This window comes from Malus domestica, chromosome 15 (assembly GCF_042453785.1).
Source record: "Malus domestica chromosome 15, GDT2T_hap1".
NCBI classification, from domain to species: domain Eukaryota; kingdom Viridiplantae; phylum Streptophyta; class Magnoliopsida; order Rosales; family Rosaceae; genus Malus; species Malus domestica.
This window is the reverse complement of record NC_091675.1, coordinates 10,440,816-10,462,154: the sequence shown is the minus strand read 5'-3', so window position 1 is coordinate 10,462,154 and position 21,339 is coordinate 10,440,816. Positions and strand designations below refer to the sequence as shown.

The 21,339-nt window shown below is 38.4% G+C and overlaps 3 protein-coding genes across 4 annotated transcripts; 2 read left to right on the top strand and 1 right to left on the bottom strand.

Moving 5' to 3' along the window:
- The first annotated feature begins 171 nt into the window (after positions 1-171).
- On the top strand, positions 172-4,016 carry LOC103400293 (adenine DNA glycosylase). Of its 2 annotated transcripts, XM_029094044.2 has the most exons (7): positions 172-812; positions 923-982; positions 1,777-1,896; positions 1,996-2,093; positions 2,300-2,832; positions 3,270-3,367; positions 3,710-4,016. In XM_029094044.2, the coding sequence occupies exons 1-7, from the start codon at positions 381-383 to the stop codon at positions 3,809-3,811; spliced, it is 1,443 nt and encodes a 480-aa protein (XP_028949877.2). In that variant the 5' UTR covers positions 172-380; the 3' UTR covers positions 3,812-4,016. The 2 variants fall into 2 exon arrangements, with proteins under 2 accessions (XP_028949877.2, XP_028949878.2); XM_029094045.2 differs by lacking the exon at positions 3,270-3,367 and having other exon boundaries at positions 194-812.
- LOC103456308 (uncharacterized) lies at positions 3,969-7,096 on the bottom strand. Its single transcript, XM_008396008.4, has 8 exons — positions 6,615-7,096; positions 6,481-6,554; positions 6,309-6,390; positions 5,797-5,847; positions 5,027-5,127; positions 4,765-4,918; positions 4,467-4,673; positions 3,969-4,221 (listed from the first exon to the last, which is right to left on the bottom strand). The coding sequence occupies exons 1-8, from the start codon at positions 6,738-6,740 to the stop codon at positions 4,117-4,119; spliced, it is 900 nt and encodes a 299-aa protein (XP_008394230.3). The 5' UTR covers positions 6,741-7,096; the 3' UTR covers positions 3,969-4,116.
- Positions 7,097-14,762: 7,666 nt separating this feature from the next.
- LOC103456309 (PHD finger protein At1g33420-like) lies at positions 14,763-21,058 on the top strand. The gene is made up of 5 exons (XM_008396009.4): positions 14,763-15,357; positions 16,477-16,603; positions 17,215-17,430; positions 18,288-18,908; positions 20,023-21,058. Exons 1-5 carry the CDS (start codon positions 15,027-15,029, stop codon positions 20,858-20,860), a joined length of 2,133 nt encoding a protein of 710 aa, XP_008394231.3. The 5' UTR covers positions 14,763-15,026; the 3' UTR covers positions 20,861-21,058.
- Positions 21,059-21,339: the final 281 nt, after the last annotated feature.

Sequence of the window (21,339 nt, the reverse complement as noted above, 5' to 3'; positions counted from 1 at the left end):
GCACCACACAACAACTATTCCCTGCTATTCCCAAGTCTCCTTCACTCTGGGCATTCATTCATCTTCACAATTTTACAACACATACAAGTTTATTTCACATTTTCTTTACATCTATCTGTCATATCTAAAACAAATAAAATAAAGATAACAAGACAAATTTGGTTTCAAAATAAAGTAGAAACAAATTCAATTTAATATTGGAGTCCGTCTGTCCGTCCCTCCCCACGGACCTCTCTCTGCACTGTGCGGGCGTCGTTCGGCTCCTTTGATTTGAATCCCAGTTGCCTTTCCTTCCCTGTATTTAGGTTTTCACAACGGCACAATATTTGCTGCATGCCGCGAGCCCCCCACAGGCACCAGGTGTAGTTAAAATCGACGTCATGATTTCGGACAGGACCAGGAGCAAGAGTAGCAGCCGGAAGAAGAAGGATATGGGGAATGCATTTGTTGTTGTTCCCGATCAAAAAACAACAACTAAAAGAGCAGCACCGGCGTCGCAAAGACAAACGCAGAGGCGACGGCAATCGGCCAAGGAAAAGGAAGTACAAGACATCGAAGACATAGAAGATTTGTTCAGCCAAGAGGAGACCCAGAGAATTAGGAAGTCTCTGCTGGAATGGTACGGCCTCAACCGCAGAGAGCTCCCGTGGAGAGAAGTGGAAGCTGGGGAGGACCTTGAGATAAGAGCCTACAGGGTGTGGGTCTCGGAAGTGATGCTGCAACAGACGAGGGTTCAGACTGTTATTCAGTACTACCACCGTTGGCTGCTCAAATGGCCCACCATTCACCACCTCGCCCGGGCTTCTCTTGAGGTCACTTTCTTTCCCATTAACTTCCCGAAAGTTCCAATCTTTTTGCTTCACATTTGAATTTTTGAAATGCCAAAGCAATAACAAAAGCAATCCAATCTTTTGTTTTGCAGGAGGTGAACGAAATGTGGGCAGGCTTGGGCTACTACCGACGCGCCCGATTTCTTTTAGAGGTGCTTTCCCTTCATTCTTGTTTCGGTCAGCTGTTCTAAACTCCGCTAAAGGCACCACTTGAATCAGTGTTAATTTGTGTGATATGAAACCTAAGATTATAATCCACTCAAGAAAGCTGTGAGGTGGAACACTTAGGATTTAAGATTACTTGTGTCCACATGATAGTATGTTGTCAATCCCTCAAGTTGCTAGTCTTATTCCGTTTAATTAAATTTTTCGGCAAGTTGTTTACGCCTTTATGTAGTCAACTCATGTGTACCTACCCTCAGGGTTTAGGGTTTAGGGTTTAGGAAGTTGTTTATGCCTTTCTGTAGTCAACACATGCGTAGCCCCCAGGGTTTAGGGTTTAGGGTATGGCTGCTACCTTTGTATTGAGGTGTAGCACATGTTTATTCTTGTGTTTTCTCTTTGCATTGGTTTTTATTCACTTATTGTCATGTGAGATTATTAATATGGAAAACAAATAAACGGATTCAATCAAACCTTTGATGATCTTTCGTCACACTTGTTATTGACTATGAGTTATGAACTTATAATGATACTGAGACTACCGTCTGTGCAGGATTCCATCTTCATCTTGTATACTCTAGTTTTACAATGAAGGCCTTTGGACCTTTTCTTGTTCTAAAATTTTGTTGTTGTCAATGATCTCATTTGAAAATAATAAATTTTATAACAAAGAAGTAACAATAAATTTGAAAATGACAGGCTGTTCTATTTTTTCGTATTTCTATAGAAAACATGCCCTGGTTTCAGTCTCTCTCTCTCTCGTTTTTGTTTTTTAAATTGTTAGGGAGCTAGAATGATTGTTGCAGAAGGAGTTCAATTTCCTAAAACAGTTTCTCAACTACGAAAAGTTCCAGGAATTGGAGACTATACAGCTGGAGCAATAGCTTCGATCGCATTTAAAGAGGTGAGTAACTTCTCTGCTAGGTTTGAGTCGGACCCAAAAACAAATTTCTTTGATTTTTCTTTAATCAAGAAAGAGCATGTTCTAAGAGTTATCTTTCAGGTGGTTCCCGTGGTTGATGGAAATGTAATAAGGGTGATCGCTAGACTAAGGGCTATTTCTGCCAATCCAAAAGACTCTTTGACTGTCAAGAAATTTTGGTGAGCTCTTTTGTTTATGGAATCACTGCTTGTTCTTTTACAGGATTTGAAATTCCTTTTTAAAGGGTAACAAACTTTTGGACTTTTTAAAATGCTATCACATAGATGTGTATAAAATGCAGAAAATGATGCCAATGGATCAAATGCTAACTTATCTAATGAGAATGCTATCATCACTATCTGATTTTAACGTGCGTGTGAAACAGGAAACTAGCAGCTCAGTTAGTTGATCCTTTCCAGCCTGGGGATTTCAATCAGGCCCTCATGGAGCTTGGCGCAACTGTATGTACCCCATTGAGTCCAAGCTGCAGCTCATGTCCTGCATCAGGCCAATGTCGTGCACTGTCAATCTCTAGGCATGATAGTTCAGTGCTGGTTACAGATTATCCAGTTAAGGTGGTAAAGGCCAAACAGAGACGGGATTTTTCTGCTGTATGTGTGGTTGAAATATTAGGAGATGAGGAACCATCAGATGGGCACCAAATCAACAATGGGTTTCTTCTTGTAAAACGACCTGATGAAGGGTTGCTTGCTGGCCTCTGGGAGTTCCCATCTGTCCTGCTGGCTGGAGAAGCTGACTTGGTCACTAGGAGAGAAGAAATTGACAAATATTTAAATAAGCATTTTAGACTAAACCCCTGCGACATAGTTTCAAGGGAATATGTTGGAGAATATGTCCATGTTTTCTCTCACATTCGTCTCAAGATGTACGTGGAATGGTTGGTGTTACATATAAAAGGTTTGATCTCCATCTCTTTCTCTTCTCACACTATTTAAGTATCAAAAAATGCTTATTTTGAAAAAATGAATTTGAAAGAATTTAATTTTAGCTATCTATATCATAACAAGATAAAAATAGGCAGATATCGTTTTGGAAACTTATTGAATTGCAATTTGTATGTATAGCTGCATTTTCTACAGGGATATTTGCAGCTTCTCTGCATTAGAATTTAGAAACACCTAACATGGCAATTGGTAAATTCAGTGAACTGTGTCTGAGAAGGATTTGAGAAGCTGCTCGAAAGTCAGAGCTGCTGTACATCATGTTTACTAATTCATTAATCTTGAGTCACTGGAACCAAAACTATTAACCCGCACAAAAGGCATGGTAGTACAATCATGCACTGTGTTTCTGGAGATATTATTAATCGTAGTTTGCTTTTCATTGGCACGAAGGTGGGATGGTTAGCAAGCAGCTCAAAGAAACCGTGCCTTGGAAATGCGTAGATGCCAAGGTCCTTTCAAGCCTGGGGTTGACATCTGGTGTAAGAAAGGTGATGTCATACTTCAACATATCGAAGCTTCTGAATTTGCTATTTCGAAATCTAGTTTATACCAAAGAAGTGATTCTATCAGACATTTCTGGGTTCATTTTTCTTATTTGATTTTGTTTACGTTGTCGATTGATTCTTGTCAAAATCCACTTCAGAAAGTTTAAAACACTATACTAAGTAGCCTAGATATCATCCATGTTGAACTTGAATGCCGAATAAGCCAGTGGCACCAGCACCAGAAGAATATCATGAAATCGTAGTTTTTATTATCTGTTCTAGTACAAACATTTGTGTTCTATTTATAAAAATGCGTTTGCACTCTGGTTTGTCATCCTGATGCAGGTTTACACTATGGTTCAAAAATTTAAGCGAGAACAGTTGCCATATGGTCCTGCCTTGGAAAGCAAGAAAACGAAACGATGCAAAGCGTCTCGAACAAGATAGAATGATCCTGGAGCAGGACATGCTGTAAATCATTTGAGGTATTGCCCTTCTCAGCCAAGCGACTGCACTGCTTAGTTCATCTGAGAGCGGGCACTCGCACGTCATTGATTTACAAGACAGTCACTTTTGTTGATTTAAATTTAAAGACATTCAAATCTGAAACAAGTAACCGGAGTACACGATAATATTACAAGCACGCTTTTTATCTGCTTTGTGCATGAGAGTTTGTTACAAAAGCCCGCCGCAGAAATCCAAACTACCGTTTGGTTCAGATCTGAAACAAGAACTCGAGTAGCAGGTAATATTTAGGTTCCTACATCGTAAGAGAATAAGCGCACTGCATTATGGTAACTTATTTCAGCAAGTTCTTCTGTGGTCATCTCTAGCAAAGATGCGACATAGATGAGTACCTGCCATTGAGAAACGATGTTCAACTTTAAAAGTAAATAAAATACACTACCCGTTTGTATACAGACTAACCATAGGGAACAAGCATCAAAACACACACCTACCGGTCCAAGAGATTCATGTAAAAAGATTTAATCACAAGGGTTTCGGGTTTGAACAATGGCCGTAGATTAGAAACTAGAATGACAACATAAACGAACATATTTAACATGGATAATGCGCAAGATTCGAGTTGTAAAACACATACATTGTGAATATTTGCTGGGTGATTTAGTGCTTCTTTTGGAAGTGTTAAAGCATCGCTTGCGCTAGCCACTGGAGCTGAGGAAATTTCTTGCGACTGGAGCTCTTTAGGGAAGGAAGCATCTCCTTCAACCCGATGTAGAGAACCTAACTCAGACTTTGGTAATGCATCAGGTGCATCTGTCTCCAGTAATATTCTTTCAGAAGGTACCTAGAAAAGAACAATTTATAACGAAAATCGGATCCAATAATGTCTAATGTATACAGACACACACACACGCCCAATCCAAATATGGAACTACCATCTTCAGCATCCTCTTTGCCTTGTTTACTTTCATGGACATGAGAAATCCAGAGAACGAAAAGTAAGCACCAAGACTGGCAAATTCAGGAACCATCTCAGCAGAACCTAGGTAAGAATGAAGAATCACGCCAGCAGGAAAAGGCCCTAAAGATCTGACAAGGAAATATACATGAGGCATTTATAGATGATTTACTTTGGATAAACCTCATAAATTACAAGCTATGATTAACATAATAGAGAAAACGGCAGCATCTATATACTTCATTATCTGAAGAAGGTCACCAAAAGCACGGACACAATGGATGGATGCTGGCCTTTTTAACTCTTTTGCAAGTTCAAGTTGTTGCCTGAATACATTAACCTGCAGTGGAAACCTTACACATTAACAATTTTAAGGACTAAATTGATCATTCTTTAAAAAAGAAAATGGTCATAAATAGAAGGGGAAAAAAAATTTAATCAGCCATTAAGATAATGAGTCATACAATGAAGCTTTGGGAGAGAGTTATTGATTCATACAATGAAGCTTCAGGAAAAAAAATTATCAAAAAGAAAATGAACTATAAGGGTATTAAGTTAATGATTCATACATTTGAAGCTTTGGGAGAGAGTAATTGAGCATAAAATGAGGCAAGAGACACGGTTATTAGACAATCAATTTGGATTCATGCCAGGGCACTCAACTATGGAGGCAATTTATCTCTTAAGGAAATCAATAGAAGGTATAGAGGTATGCAAAAGTTAAATAATTGTTATTTTTACTCTTTACATACATTTTATAAGAAGTTTAGAAAAGCCCAGAAACCCCTTTTTTCAACTATGTTTCCTGGGGTGTTACATATAATAATAATAATTATTATTATTATTTTTGGAGAAAGAAACGAAATTTTCTTGCTTATGGCAATAAGATTACACAAGTGGTCAAGATATCCACAATGTATAAACAGAAAGCAAGTCATCCCACAATCCGATGAGAAGAGATGACCAACTTATATGAGCACTTCAAAAATTGGGTTTGAATGATAAGAACCTGATCCGTGAAATCGACCTTCTTCCCATGCGAACCTTTGTCCAAGCCAATCTGAATTTACACGGTTGTGTTAGAATTTAGAGGTTCCTTTATTCTTGTGTACAAAGATTTTGGAATATATAAAATCCACTATTGCAAAGAATAGAACTTCATGTGATCAAAAGAAATGATGACACATCAAAAGCTTAACCCATAAACGTCCTCATTAGATAGATAGCAAGGAAAACCCCTCAGATGGGGTAGCTAGAACTAATGAATGTTAAAACCATAAGTTCAACCCAAAAGCCAAGTTACATACATGTTGGTTACCTGAACTTTTTATCAAGATGAATTGAAATGTTTGGCGTTTCCCAATGAAATCAAAAGCTTTTGCAGCATAAAAGTAGGGATTATCAAAATGGAGCTCCTCACTTGGAGTCATTGATTAAAACCCGAATCGTAATGCATACAGCTAAACATAAGGTATCAAAACAAACTAAGGAACAAAGAAAATTAAATGTTCAAGTGCCAACCTCTCCAACTGCTGCAGAGGGCGTAGACTCGAAGAATTGTTTTAAAGTGTTAAGCCAATTCGGGGTCCTCTCTGCAACAAACCTGCACATATACAACATACCTTGAATCTCGATTCTCGACTCAAAAGAGAGAGAGAGAGAGAGAGAGAGAGAGAGAGAGAGAGAGATTAACCAGGGATGGAGACCGAAGCATGGAATTACGCAAGGATAGGACTCCCCAAGCTGCTTGACCAAGTGCCAATCTTTCTGAAAGATAATATTAGATTGGTGACTAAATTATTAACAATAAGAAAAGGGAAAAGGTACCTCAGAGACTCCATTGACGGCAAAACGAACGACGCCAGAATCGAGGGTTGCCGCAATCAATTGGGGCGCCTTGTCGAAGATTCTTGGGTCTTGCAGGTGACAGTGCGCGTCAAACAATTTCATCATCTGCCTCTGCCGCCTTTCTCTGCTGCGAAATTGCAAATTGCCCCAGGTGCAGGTTGTTTTCGAGCCAATCCAAAGCTCCAAAGCCAAAGAGCGCGGTGGTGTGGAGGCAGCTGGACCGGAGTCACTGGATGGGTCTCTCCTCGCGCAAGTCGGTTTATTCGTTAAGTCAGCCACACGAGTACACCGTTGCGGAGCACGCCGTCAGTGATTACAGTTGACCCATTGAAGTGGAGCATAGAGAAGGCCTACGAGAGGAGAAAATCGAAGTCTTGGGCTTATGGGCCAGTCTAATGGAACTAATTGACAGAGCACCATCACAAGGATTAACAACAATCGCTTACATGTCTAATTTGACTAGTGACAAAGAAGACGAGTGATTAATCAGAGAGTATTTTTCAACCACCCGAGCAAGTTGACGTACAGAACAATTTTATGGCATGAAGCCCAGAGACAGGCCCACTCAGACACCAACTCCAAGCCACGCGTTTACCATGCCATCAACGAGAGTAGAGGTATATGAAAGGACGTAAAAGTTGTCAGACTTAGCGTTCGGGAAAATGCTCGGCCACTGTTGGGCGAGAGAAGTGCTCGGTACATGTTGGCCCAAGAAACTTTGCAACTAGCCTTGGGCAAGTGACACATCACCTCCACATGTCGATCGGATAATGAAGAAGTAGCCAGCAAGTCGTTTCTACACTTAATTTAATGACAGAGCGGTGAAGTACTTGAAGTCCATGACTTTTGGGGCTCATTAAGGGCTCGTCCATCTTTTAAGTATACACTGTTGTAGAGCACTGTTGTAGAGCACTTTTTTAATCCATATCAAACGTATACAAATCACTTCAATTTTGAAGGTGAACCACTTAAATTTGGGTTGTTTATCACTTAATCTTTTACCTGAGCCTCATCAATGATTGATCATATTGATCTTGTTGGTTATTTGTCAACAATCTGTGATAATTTATATATGCTAATAAATAATAAATGCAATAGGAATTAACAGAATATAAACTAGAATACGAATTATAAAAACAAACAACTTGAAGATCGAGGCTTGCGTACCACAATGTCCTTGAAACATAAATTTCGTCCCTACTCTGTGCTTGTAGTTCTACGGACGTCTGCTTCACCATGATTCAACGATCAAGTTAAAATTCCAGCACCGGAAAATTTAACTTCTGGCGAATTTAGTGTGGTTCTCTCAGTAAGAAGGTTTAGGAATGTAGAAGATGAAGTTGATTACTTTCTGTGTTTTAGATGCTATGCAGATGAATGTATATATAGCAGATGGATGCCTGTTTGCAACAGGTATGAGAATGGGGTGTGACTGTTGGGAGACATCTCTTCAAAGGGGTGCTTTGCTCTGTGTTCATAAAGAACTCTCAGACTTCATCTGAAAGGATGAGTCTTTTCATAAAAAATAATTAATTAATTAAATTCGAATTTAATTAAAAAATAATTAAGTATCCGAAAAATAATTAATTAAATAATTTAATTATTAGAGCCCCAAGGCCCAAGGCCCATCTTTTGACAATTAAATATATATTAATTATATATTAATTATAATTAATTATATATTAATTACCAAATAATTAATACACCCCAAAGCCCAACCCCAAGGGTGAGCCCAATTTTAGTCTCCAGGCCTATTACTCCAATCACTTTCTTTAAAGGACAAAGCCTTATAAAGTGATAAAATCTTTTGGGAATGGCCAATGTGGGATAAGGAAATTTCTACTCAAACTACTCAAATTTCCAACAATACCCCACATTTGAGTTGAAATTTCATTCAAACTCCAACAATAACAATGACCCCACATTTGAATTGAAATGTAAATGCAAATGTGTGACTAGGCTGCCTAAAACTGAGAGAGAATAGTCATGATATGCATCGGGTGAAGTGTCTTTTGGACTTGAACTTACCCTAGTGAAAACATATCGGGTTTACTTGGTGACGCAGTGGATGTGGAAGATCTTGAACTGTTCACCGCAGTAGTAAACCAAGACAATATGCTACACACATATCATGGCTGCCACACGTCAATTCATATGGTTGTGTTCATTTTGGCCCTGAACAGATCCCGGATTTCGTAGGAGCTTTAGAGAATTTAGCCATATCAATTCTCATAAATGTGGCCCCATTTACTCCTATATAGGTGACATTAGTTAAGAATAGTCTGCTATATTCCTCTTAATAACAAGATATAATGTCATTAAATGTATAAAACATAACCCCTCAAACGTCAACAGACAACACACATTTTATCATAAGAATGGGTAAGTTGTGTGTTCAACTTTTGAATCAAACTCAACCAGTTTGCCTATTGAACCTAGACCATGGGATCTCCAATCAGCTAGGTTAGGTTTCCGCCCAGTTCAATTCATTGAATTGGCTTAAGACCCATTCCCCTCGAATTAAATAATATTTGCTCTCTTGGTAGGCCTTTTGTCAAAGGATCAGCTATATTTTCCTTTGACTTCACATAATCAATGGATATTATTCCATTGGAGGCATCTTCTTAAGAGTATTGTGTCGACGTCTGATGTGACGTGACTTCCCATTGTATACATGACTTTTGGCCCTTGATTGAGCGGCCATACTATCACAATGTATACATATAGCCGTTACCGGCTTTGGCCACATTGGAATATCCTCCAGAAAATTTTTGAGCCACTCGGCTTCTTCGCCAACCAAGTCTAAAGCTATAAACTCGGATTCCATGGTGGACCGAGCTATACATTTCTGTTTAGAGGATTTCCAAGATATTGCTGCACCTCCCAATGTAAAAACATATCCACTTATCGACTTGGATTCTGTAGTGTCAGAAATCCAATTGGCATCACTGAAGCCTTCTACAACAGGTGGATATTTTGTGTAGTGTAATCCGTAGTCAAGTGTATTTTTTCAAATACCTTAACACTCTTACTAAAGCATCCCAATGCTCTTGTGTCAGATTACTTGTATATCTACTAAGCCTACTTACTGCATAAGCTAAGTCGGGCCTAGTTGAATTCATCAAGTACATTAGACTTCCAATTACTTGAGAATATTCAAGTTGAGATTTGGCATCGCCTTTATTTTTCTCCAACTTGCATCCAACATCAAAAGGAGTCGCAGCAGGTTTGCATTCAAATTGACCAAACCTTCGTAATATTTTTTCTGCATAATGGGATTGTGTAAGGACATGTCCTTCACTATTTCTCTTAATTTGAATTCCTAAAATGACATCAGCTTGACCTAAGTCTTTCATGTCAAAACTTGAATTCAACATTTTCTTTGTTTTGTTTATTACATCTTTATTGCTTTCCCATTATGAGCATATCATCCACATACAAGCAGACAATAACACAAGTTTTATCATTACTCTTAATGTAGACACATTTATCAGATTCATTTATTTTGAACCCATGTGTCAACAAAGTATGATCAAACTTTTCGTGCCATTGTTTTGGTGCTTGTTTAAGTCCATATAATGACTTAACTAATTTGCACACTTTGCTTTTTTGTCCTTTAAGCAGAAACCCTTCAGGTTGTTCCATGTATATTTCTTCATCTAGTTCTCCGTTTAAAAATGTTGTTTTTACATCTATTTGATGGATATCAAAGTTGTATACAGCCTCAATCGCTATTAACGTCCTAATTGACGTTATGCGAGAAACTGGAGAATAGGTGTCGAAATAATCCAACCCTTCTTTTTGGCGATAACCTTTGGCTACTAAACGTGCCTTGAACTTGTCAATGGTTCCATCCGCCTTGAGTTTCTTCTTGAAAATCCATTTATGACCAATTGGTTTACTACCGGGAGGTAAATCAACCAATTCCCATGTGTTATTTTCCATAATGGATTCCATTTCACTTTTAATTACTTCCTTCCATGAAGGAGCCTCAGAAGAAGACATTGCTTCTTTAAAAGTTCTAGGTTCATTTTCCAACAATAAAGCAATGAAATCTGGTCTAAAGTTTTTAGAAACTTTGATTCTTTTTCCTCTTCTTGGTTCCACATCATTTCCTTGGACACCAGAAGAAGAGGCTTCATCATGACTATGATCATGAACCCTCTTTGTATTAGAACCAGATTCCTTTTCTTTGTAAGGAAATATATCCTCAAAGAATTCCGCATCCGCTGATTCTAATATAGTGTTAACATGTATGTCAGAAATCGAAGATTTTACAACAAGAAACCTATAAGCAGCACTATTATTTGCATATCCAATGAATACACAATCAATAGTTTTAGGTCCTAGTTTTGTTCTTTTTGGTAACGGAACTTGCACATTTGTTAAGCAACCCCACACTTTGAGGATTTTATAAGTGGGTCTATGTCATTTCCATAGTTCATAAGGTGACTCGTCAATCTTTTTTAGAGGAACCTTATTCAATATGGTATTTGCAGTAAATAAAGCTTCATCCCACAAACTGTGTGGAAGCCCTGAACTATTTAACATGGAATTAATCATATCTTTGAATGTTCTATTTTTTCTTTCGGCAACACCATTTTGTTGTGGTGTGTATGGTGCTGTTGTTTGATGTATAATTCCATGTTGTGCACAAAAATCTGAGAAGACAATAGACTCATACTCTCCTCCTCTATCAGATCTAAGTGCTTTGATTTTTCTCTCAAGTTGATTTTCAACTTCGGCTTTATATGTCTTAAACATATTCAAAGCTTCGTCCTTGCTATGAATCAAATAAACATAGCAATACTTACTACAATCATCAATAAAAGTGACATAGTAATTCTTTCCTCCACGAGTTGGTGTGGATTTAAAGTCACAAAGATCACTATGAATTAATCCAAGTAATTCATTTGATCTTTCCAGAATTGACTTTCTCGTTTGCTTAGCAAATTTTGATTCAGTACATGTTTCACACTTATGATTAAAATCAATTTCGAATTTAGGTAATAAGTCTAATTTAACCATTCTATGCATGTAACGAAAATTAACATGTCCTAATCTAGCATGCCAAATATTAGAAGACTCAACAATATAAGTAGAAGCATTTATTTTATTAGCATCATCAATGGCAATTACATTGAGTTTCACGAGGCTATCAGCCACATAACCCTTTCCAACAAACATCCCACCCTTGGTAAGTACAAATTTGTTGAATTCCATTACAAGTTTAAAGCCCTTAGCAATTAGAATTGGTCCAGAAACCAAGTTCCTCCTCATTTCAGGAACATGCAGTACATTCAGCAAGGTCAAACTTTTCCCAGATGTGAATTTGAGTACCACCTTGCCATATCCCTCCACAGAAGATGTGGCAGAATTGCCCATATATAGCTTTTCTCCAAGGGCAGCAGGGTGATATTCTGTGAACAGATTTCTGTCAGCGCAGATGTGCTTTGTAGCACCAGTATCCATCAACCATTCACTCACATTTGAGACCATGTTAACCTCGGACACAACAGCAGCCAATTCTTCATCGGTGGTTGCCATGTTAGCATGGTTGTTGTTGTTTCCGTGGCCATGATTTCCATCATTGCGATGATAACAATCTTGTGCCTTGTGACCAAATTTGCCACACACATAGCAGGCGCCCTTAATCTTCTTCAGATTCTTGCCTTTAGGAGCAAGGGCAGATTGCACAAACTGCTTGGTTTTCGGAGCAGGAGCCTTATTCTTTTTTGGCTTAGCCTTGGAGTTTCCTCCCTCAACATAATTCGCATTGGCTTCAATGGCTGCAAACCCTCCAGAACGGTATGCCTTTCTGTGGTCTTCTTCCACACGTAGCCTCAGAATCAAATCCTCCATATTCATCTCACGACGCTTGTGCTTGAGATAAATTTTGAAGTCATTCCAGGAAGTTGGCAATTTCTCGATTATCGCCCCAACTTGGAAATGCTCATTGATCTCGCATCCCTCAGAATGCAATTCATAGATCAACTTCTGGATTTCTTCGACCTGAGAAACAACAGATTTGGAATCCACCATTGTATATTTGAGAAACTTACCGATAACAAATTTCTTTGAACCGACATCATCAATCTTATACTTTTTCTCTAAGGATTCCCACAACTCCTTCGCTGTCTTGCACAAAGAGTAAATGTCGTAGAGATTATCATCCAAACTATTCAGGATATAGTTTCGGCAACAAAACTCAGAATGATTCCAAGCTTCAATTACCATGACAGTCTCTCTCGTTATTGGATTCTCATTAGACTTCGGAGCTTCTTCCTTAACAACATGAGCGAGATTCATTGTTGTCAGGAAGAACAACATCTTCTGTTGCCATCTCTTGAAGTCCAACCCTTTGAACTTCTCAGACTTTTCTGAGTACTTTGGCACAGCACCATTCACATTCACAGATTGTTGATCCATAACTTTCTGTTTCAAGATTGTTGGTTATATGTCAACAATCTGTGATAATTTATATATGCTAATAAATAATAAATGCAATAGGAATTAACAGAATATAAACTAGAATACGAATTATAAAAACAAACAACTTGAAGATCGAGGCTTGCGTACCGCAATGTCCTTGAAACAGAAATTTCATCCCTACTCTGTGCTTGTAGTTCTACGGACGTCTGCTTCACCAGGATTCAACGATCAAGTTAAAATTCCAGCACCGGAAAATTTAACTTCTGGCGAATTTAGTGTGGTTCTCTCAGTAAGAAGGTTTAGGAATGTAGAAGATGAAGTTGATTACTTTCTGTGTTTTAGATGCTATGCAGATGAATGTATATATAGCAGATGGATGCCTGTTTACAACAGGTATGAGAATGAGGTGTGACTGTTGTGAGACATCTCTTCAGAGGGGTGCTTTGCTATGTGTTCAGAAAGAACTCTCAGACTTCATCTGAAAGGATGAGTCTTTTCATAAAAAAAAAATAATTAATTAAATTCGAATTTAATTAAAAAATAATTAAGTAAATCCGAAAAATAATTAATTAAATAATTTAATTATTAGAGCCCCAAGGCCCATCTTTTGACAATTAAATATATATTAATGATATATTAATTATAATTAATTACCAAATAATTAATACACCCCAAAGCCCAATTTTAGTCTCCAGGCCTATTACTCCAATCACTTTCTTTAAAGGACAAAGCCTTATAAAGTGATAAAATCTTTTGGGAATGGCCAATGTGGGATAAGGAAATTTCTACTCAAACTACTCAAATTTCCAACAGATCTTTGTTGACCTTGTGTTAACAACATTATCATGTGAAATGTTTTTGCACAATGCATTATTAGATAGAGAATCTTACATAACGATGAATCCGTTTCATGTAAGTCTTTCTCTTAAAATGGACCATGAGTTGTGAACTTGACATTCCTCGAGATTAAACAAAAGCTCCATCGGAACCCCTGCCTTGACGGTAAGGTCAAGAGGACACTCCAAAGAAAAACCACGGGAGAGCCAACTCCCGACCGAGTGCCTAGCAGAGTCAATTCCATATAGAGCAGGAAAGGGTTAGAAAGCACAACTGTTTGCTACATCTGGAAAGAGCCTCTAGAGATTGGCTGGGACTCATCATGGAAATTAAGAGAGCTCTATGATTTGGACTAAACGTTTTTAGCATTTTTGAAATCATATCTTCTGCACTCAAAATGAATGTAATTTCTCTATTTTTAACTATTAATTTATCCGTGTTTATAAATCTAACATTTCTTAACTATTTTGTCACATTTCAAACAATAATTAAGACCATAAAAAAATCACACATTTTTTAAACGAAGAAGATCTTATTTCCTTTTAGGTCTTGAGCCACAATTAGAAGATCTTTTTAGGGTATGTTATCCACACATCTCATTTTACTTTTCACACAGCTTTGATGATTTCTGTTCGTTGATCTTTTTCAATTCATCTAATCCAACTGCCAAAAATAAAAAACATGTGTAAAAAATAAAATAAATTGTGTAGATATCGTACTCATATTTTTATCAGCTGAATTAGAGGGATGTACGCACTGTCCTTTTCCTTCTAACATGAGGCCACCTGGCCCACCTCCAAGATATAGTGAGGGTATTTTAGTCATCTCAAGTTTTTTTGTTTCTTTTATCAGTTCTCCAATTTTTAACAGGTTTTTTTAAGAAAAAGAAAAAGCAAGAAGAGAATTTTGAAACGAATTTTATTATTATGAGGCGAAAATGAATGGGAGGAGGGTTGAGACACGAACTAGAGAGAAGACGAAGAAAAGAAAGCCCTCGCTAAAATCCAAAATATTGTAACTATTACCGAATATTCCTCTCCGCCCTCCTCCTCCTCCGCCGCCGCCTCCTCCTCTTTTATTCTGGAAACCAGTCAGGTTAGATCTGAAGCTCTGAAGGCCGCGATGGTGATGGTGGTGAACGAGCGACCGCTGAAAAGGATGAAGAGGCGAATCACGGCGGATCTCAATGACTTCTTCACGTTCCCGTCGGCGTCGCCCAACCGCCGCGTGGGGCCCTTCAGGAGCAGCGTCATGGATTTCATCTCTAAGCACGCGTTGCTGCCTCCGCCCTCTTCCCTCTCCCCTCACCTCATGACGTGGCAGATCCTCTTCAGGGCGGGGGATGACGATCCTTCATCATCCCCAGCCGACGCTGCCGTCGTCTGTCTCGACATCGTGGAGGAGGACGTCGCCAGATCTAGATCCGTCTATTGTGATCACTGCCGAGTCGTTGGTGAGTTCACTCACCCACTCATTTCTCCAACTCGTTACTTTTCTCTTATTCTTCTTGTAAATTCCGTTTTAAAATATCCTAGTAATCTCGCGAGTTGAAACATTCTTTAGTGCTCGAAGCTTTTTACTTTATTGTCATTGAACTGTATGTATCGTGAGAAAACGGACGAGAAGTTAATACCTACGGAAGGCGACTTACGTGGTCCCTCATCCCTGGCTGGACAAATGAATCACACCTACTTTGTCTGATTCGTCACAGCTACCCTACTCGGAGGAGAATGACTTATATGGGACGGGTTCACCACCACCGTGGTATCCCGGGCTAATGATACAAGGCTGTGTGGAGAGTCTTACACGTACTAGTGGCTGGGGGCGGTGGACTTGTTCCATATATGCCCTCTGCAATCTAAAGTCTTTAACTTGGGGATTTAATGCCATCAAAATATCGAGCCTAAATTCTTTTTAACAAGTAAAACAATGTGATTTCTGTGCATTTTCATGTATTTACCTTTTCTTGAAGCTCGTGTGGCAACTGCATACACATACGTTGAATCGATTACTGAACCTAATACGAAAGCCTAAGAGAGGGTTAATGACTTTTAGGACATGCCACAATATTGTGATATGAATGTCGAGATCATTCACGTAACAGTCTCTTGTAAACTCTTGTGAGTGTTTAGTTCTTCATAATTTGAAGTGACTAGGGTGTCATTTTAGATGGCGGTTGAATAATGTTTTGTTCTAGTGGGTTTTGAGCACGCTCAGAAGTTATCAACCGTATATTTTTCTGTTACTTGTGCTGGCTGCAAAGAAATTCATGACCAAGAAGTAATGACCAACCCCATTTTCAAATATTCAACCTCTTACAACCTGCCATGAAACTCAATTCAGAGCCTCGTGTGGTACTTTATTGTTCTGTTTATTTTGTACGACTGAAGCAGGGAATTGACCTTATGCACTCTAGTTTATGGTTAGGGATCACGGGCCCTTGATATTGTAATCATCTTAGGGTTTTGGTAGAATAGAACTACTTGTTTGAATGTTTTGCTAAAATGTTACCAACCAACAATAGTCATCGTAGGTGAGTTCTGACCTTTTATATTCCTTTTCAAACATTTAGGATGGAGTGGTCATCCAGTTTGCGGGAAACGTTATCATTTTATTATTAAGGCTGATGGTAATTCCATTGGTGGATATCACAAGCCTTGTATGTGCTGTGGAGATGTTGTGCATATCTACGAATCCAAGTGAGGACTTAAATACTTTTATCTGTATATGTTTATTTTAATGCACTTAACTTTTATCCCTTCAAGGCTGGCCCTGGTCATCCTTATCATATTATTGTTCCTTCTGCATTTTTTTTGTACTTAGGTCGACCTTTTTGTTGTCTGGGTATACATATAGATTTATTGAGGCACTATCCTTTAAATTATTTTATGAAGCAATTCAAAATTATTGTTTATGTGTAAGGGAAATATTTTTAATTGTGTTTTTGGTGTATTATATTCCTTTAGATTTTGGAATTGTATGTGCTACAAGTAACAAATTACAATCTCAACTTTTGTAGCGCATACAATATAAAAAATTAAAATTTGTAAGAAATTGTTTATTCTTTTGGTGTCATCATATTCTTTTTGAACTGTCCGAGTTGAAATATTAAGAGGTTGCAAGTGTAAGATAGATTGTGCCCCTTGAACGGGCCTGATTCCTCTGGAACTTTTAGGTTTGCTTAATTTGTGCAATTGGTTGGATCAGATTACTGAATGATTCACACAATAATTCGTGCTAATTTCCTACCTTGTGACTACCATTGATAGGGTTGTGATTTTACATGGTGGTTGATGTGTCTTTGTTACAGGTGCAAATCTTGCAATCTTGATGCAAGTACAAAAGATTTTGAAGACTGGGTATATAACCAGTTAGAGAACACAACTCATCTTCTGCATGGAGTAGTCCATTCGAATGGTTTTGGACACCTTCTTAGGGTCAATGGAAGGGAAGGTGGCTCGAGAGTTCTTTCAGGATGTCATATAATGGACTTTTGGGACCGGCTCTGTAAATTACTTGGAGTCAGGTTAGGCTTTTTTTTTTTTTTTTTTTTTTTTTTTCTTCCCCTTTTTAGCACTACCGAGGGCCTTGAATGTACAAGAATGCACAAAATAGGGAATCAATGATTCTTGTCTCTGTTTTCATCTCTCCTTATTTATCTGGGTACAATGCGTTTTTAAAAGCTTCAGTCAAGATCTTGCAAAACAACCACCCAACAGTGTAAGATAATATGCTAGTCTTGTGCTCGAGGGGCACAAGATGGACTGGTTTCTGAAAAGGCCTAGGAGAGGGAACCCTTTGTCAATTATAAGATGCATACTGTCAATATTGTCCCTTTAGTTTCAAATAAATTCAAAAGTAAATTTAAAAGTTAAATGCAATGAATATGGTAATTACAAAATACCAGCACAAACTTTTCTCTCCCACAGCGTCCCAACTTTTTTATCACGCTTATAGTTCTAGCTAGTATTTTTTTGTTTTGCTTCAAATTGCAGGGCTGCACAAGCCCTACTTGGGTTTGACTGTACTCTATTAGTATCGGACCCATAACGACCCTTGTAATGGAGGGAATGAAATACCACCATGCTACTTGGACTAGTGTTCAGGGTTGAGGTTTTTATGTTGCATATGGAGCACCCTTAGTTGTTTTGTATTTTTTTTATTTTTATGTGAAGGAATACCTTTATGTAATTAATTTAGAATCTATGCACTGAGCTGATGTATGTATTCCTTTAAGGGTTTTGTTGATTTCACGAAAAAATTGCGTTGTTTTTGTTTTTATTAATTTATTTGTACGTGGTCGTTTTCATTGCCCGTTTTGTTTAGTTATTGCAAGTCTTCCATGACATTAACTCCTATTTGTCATTTTCTACACATGAGCAGAATGGTCAGTGTGATGGATGTGTCAAAGAAGTATGGGTTGGAATATCGACTACTTCATTCAATTATCAAAGGGCATCCCTGGTATGGTGATTGGGGTTATGAATTTGCTGCTGGTAGTTTTGCTCTGACTCGTGATGCCTATAAATTGGCTGTTGAAACACTCTCTAGCCTCCCGTTGTCCATCTTTCTTTCCCAAGGTCAAAACCATGGTTCTCATGTCCATGACATCATCTCGCGATACCAGTCTCTATCAGAATGCGAGCTTGACAATATAAGAGATCTCTTTGGTTTCCTCATTAGTTTGGTCCACGATGCTCACAAGTATTCGTCAAGGGTTGATGATGCCATGTGCAAGAAGCAAGGCACTGCCTCCGCCTCACGAGTTTTGTGTACATGGACTAAGAGTGATATTGAATGTGTTGAAGAGGCCATGTTCAAAGTGTTGCGTGCTGTTTCTGGTTCTAATTGGGTAAGTGCACGTAATCTTAAACGTGCTGTGTTTAAGGTGGCTTCGCCAGAACTCCTTGATTATTGCCTTAGGGAACTTGGAGGGAAAATGGTGGGGGATGGGATGCATGTTTGTTCCAGATACAATCCTGATACAGAGGCTTTTGAGTACCGGTTAGTTATCATTCTCAACCTCAGAAAATTTGCCCTAGTAACATTTATTTATTTATTTTTAATTTGCTTCAAAGAAAATTCATATGGTTAGTTTCTATAGTTTAAAATGAATAAAATTCATTTACTATTATTTTTTCTTTGGTACATTTAGCCTGCATCTTCTTTAGCCATTCCCCGATGTTCAATATACTTCATATATTTAGTACAGTTCATGTGCTCTTTCAGTTAGGCCTATTGATGGTACTATAAGCTGAAGTCCGTTTGATTGGAAATTGTATAGTAATGTCATTGCAAAGGAATTTTCTTTGCGTGTTATCCCTACACAATTTCTCCAGAAAGTGCGTTCTGCACTGTCAAGCTTTGAATTTCACTTCACTAAGATAGGGATAATTAAAACACATTGAACGATCAAGATTTTTACATCGTTCAACAATTCATCTAAAGTCACATTGACACTCCTTGTCAGGTTTGCTCAACTTCACTAGTACAAGATTTTTTTTTCTTGTTTATCTTTAAACCCTTATTGTCCTATATGTAAAGGACATGCACATGGAAACACTTCTCAATCAACACAGATTTATGAGCTTCTCTGGAGCCATACTCTTCTAGGTGGTGTCCAGATCTGTCTTCTAGGTGTTCCTAAAGCATTTATACGAGTTTCATTTGAGCACATCATACATTTTTTGACTCTTCCAGCTCCACCACAGTTTGGTCAGGCCAGCTTTACACTTTTAACTGTTTTTACAAGATGCATATGATGTTTACTAAATTAAACAATCATCGGCTTTTAACCTGGTATCAAAACATCTGACCATAGATAAAGATCTAAATGCCCTGGAGTTATTTGGTTCTTAATATTAAAGTCGCATTTTGGTGCATGTTGTGTGTACTGTTATATACTTTTGCTGATATATGTTTATTTTGAATTTTAGAGTTCTAAGAACTTGTGAGTTTTAAATATCAGTTTGGCATAGTTTATTAGAAGTTGAAACTCTGCAAGTTGTGGAACTTATTGTCTTAGAACTTAAAAAGCTATGTCTAATTAGTTCATTATACTTTGTAATGTTTACCCGTGTTGACTATTAAGGAAGATTGTATGTCAACTGTTCTTCAGACTCGTGGCTGGGAGTGTCTCATCAAAGGGAAGCACTGCTTGCTCTAGTTCTTCTCTCTCTAGCAGCATATCAGAAGAAACTCTCGTGCTGGACTTGCGCTTCTTATATGAGTACATGCTCCAACCCCAAACTATGATGAAGGACGTGCCCCAGGTAACAAGGGATCTGGCAATCAGCTCAGCTGAGAAGCTACTTGACTGCAAGCAGTTTGTGAAAGACTACAAGCCTGAAAAGATGTCAGCTAACGACCCATCTGTGACATGTGTCTTGTGTAGTGTGGAATTTATAGATGAATCTGAAGAATGTTCCTTCATTAATCCTCCTCCCGAACTGATTGTCCTGTCAAATGCTGCCGTATCTGATCTCAAGCTAGCAGCATCGAAAGCTTTCCAAGATGTATATTTGATATTAAAAAGGTTTCAAGCTGAAGAGTTGCTTGACTGCGGCGATGTTGATGAATCCACCCAGGTCAAGCACTTGTTAGGATCAGCAGAACATGTTCGGGTGAGAGGGAGGTGCAACGCAAAGAGTGTATGGAGTAAGTTTAGGATGGAAAGGGGGACCGAGAGATGGACAGTAGATTGCACTTGTGGGGCCAAGGATGATGACGGAGAAAGAATGTTGGCTTGTGATTGTTGTGGCGTGTGGCGGCACACTAGGTGTACCGGAATCCCAGACTCTGATTCGGTTCCTGCAAAATTTCTTTGCGAGAGATGCAAAAACTCCGCCTTTGTAGAGAAATCCGGCGGCCCCTGCAAGGACGAGGTAGTTGCTAATGTAGACGGAGATAGCCGCTGCACTGGGAGTAGTTTGACCGTCCCACCCGATGTTCGCTGAGTTAATTTAGAGGGGTTGAGAAAGCGGTTTTGGTTTTTGGTTTCGGGAAGAGACGTTGGTTTTCTTGATCGCAGAAACGACATGTACAGAAGCCCTCTTCTTCCTTCCTGTTTGTATATATTCTTCCACCCCCGTGGTTGGCCGGCTGCCTCAACACTTTTTCTTAATAATATAACAAAAGGTTTTTTATTTCGCAAATGGTCTCTCATGTACCGCGAACTCATAATCTTATGACTTTCATCAATTTCGCCCCCCGTTTAAATCTGATAAAACTTTCGTTAGTTTTGATTATGTGGCACGTGATTGGGACCTATTAGTCCAAATAAACGAGGAATTTTTTAGCATTTTTGGAACATCGGCAGTACATCACAAGTTATTATACAATTGGAGAGACTTCACCTATATAACAATGCCACATTGATTAAAAACAGAACATCGTTTCTTTTGAATTTTTATTTCTTTCTAACATCTTTTCTTTT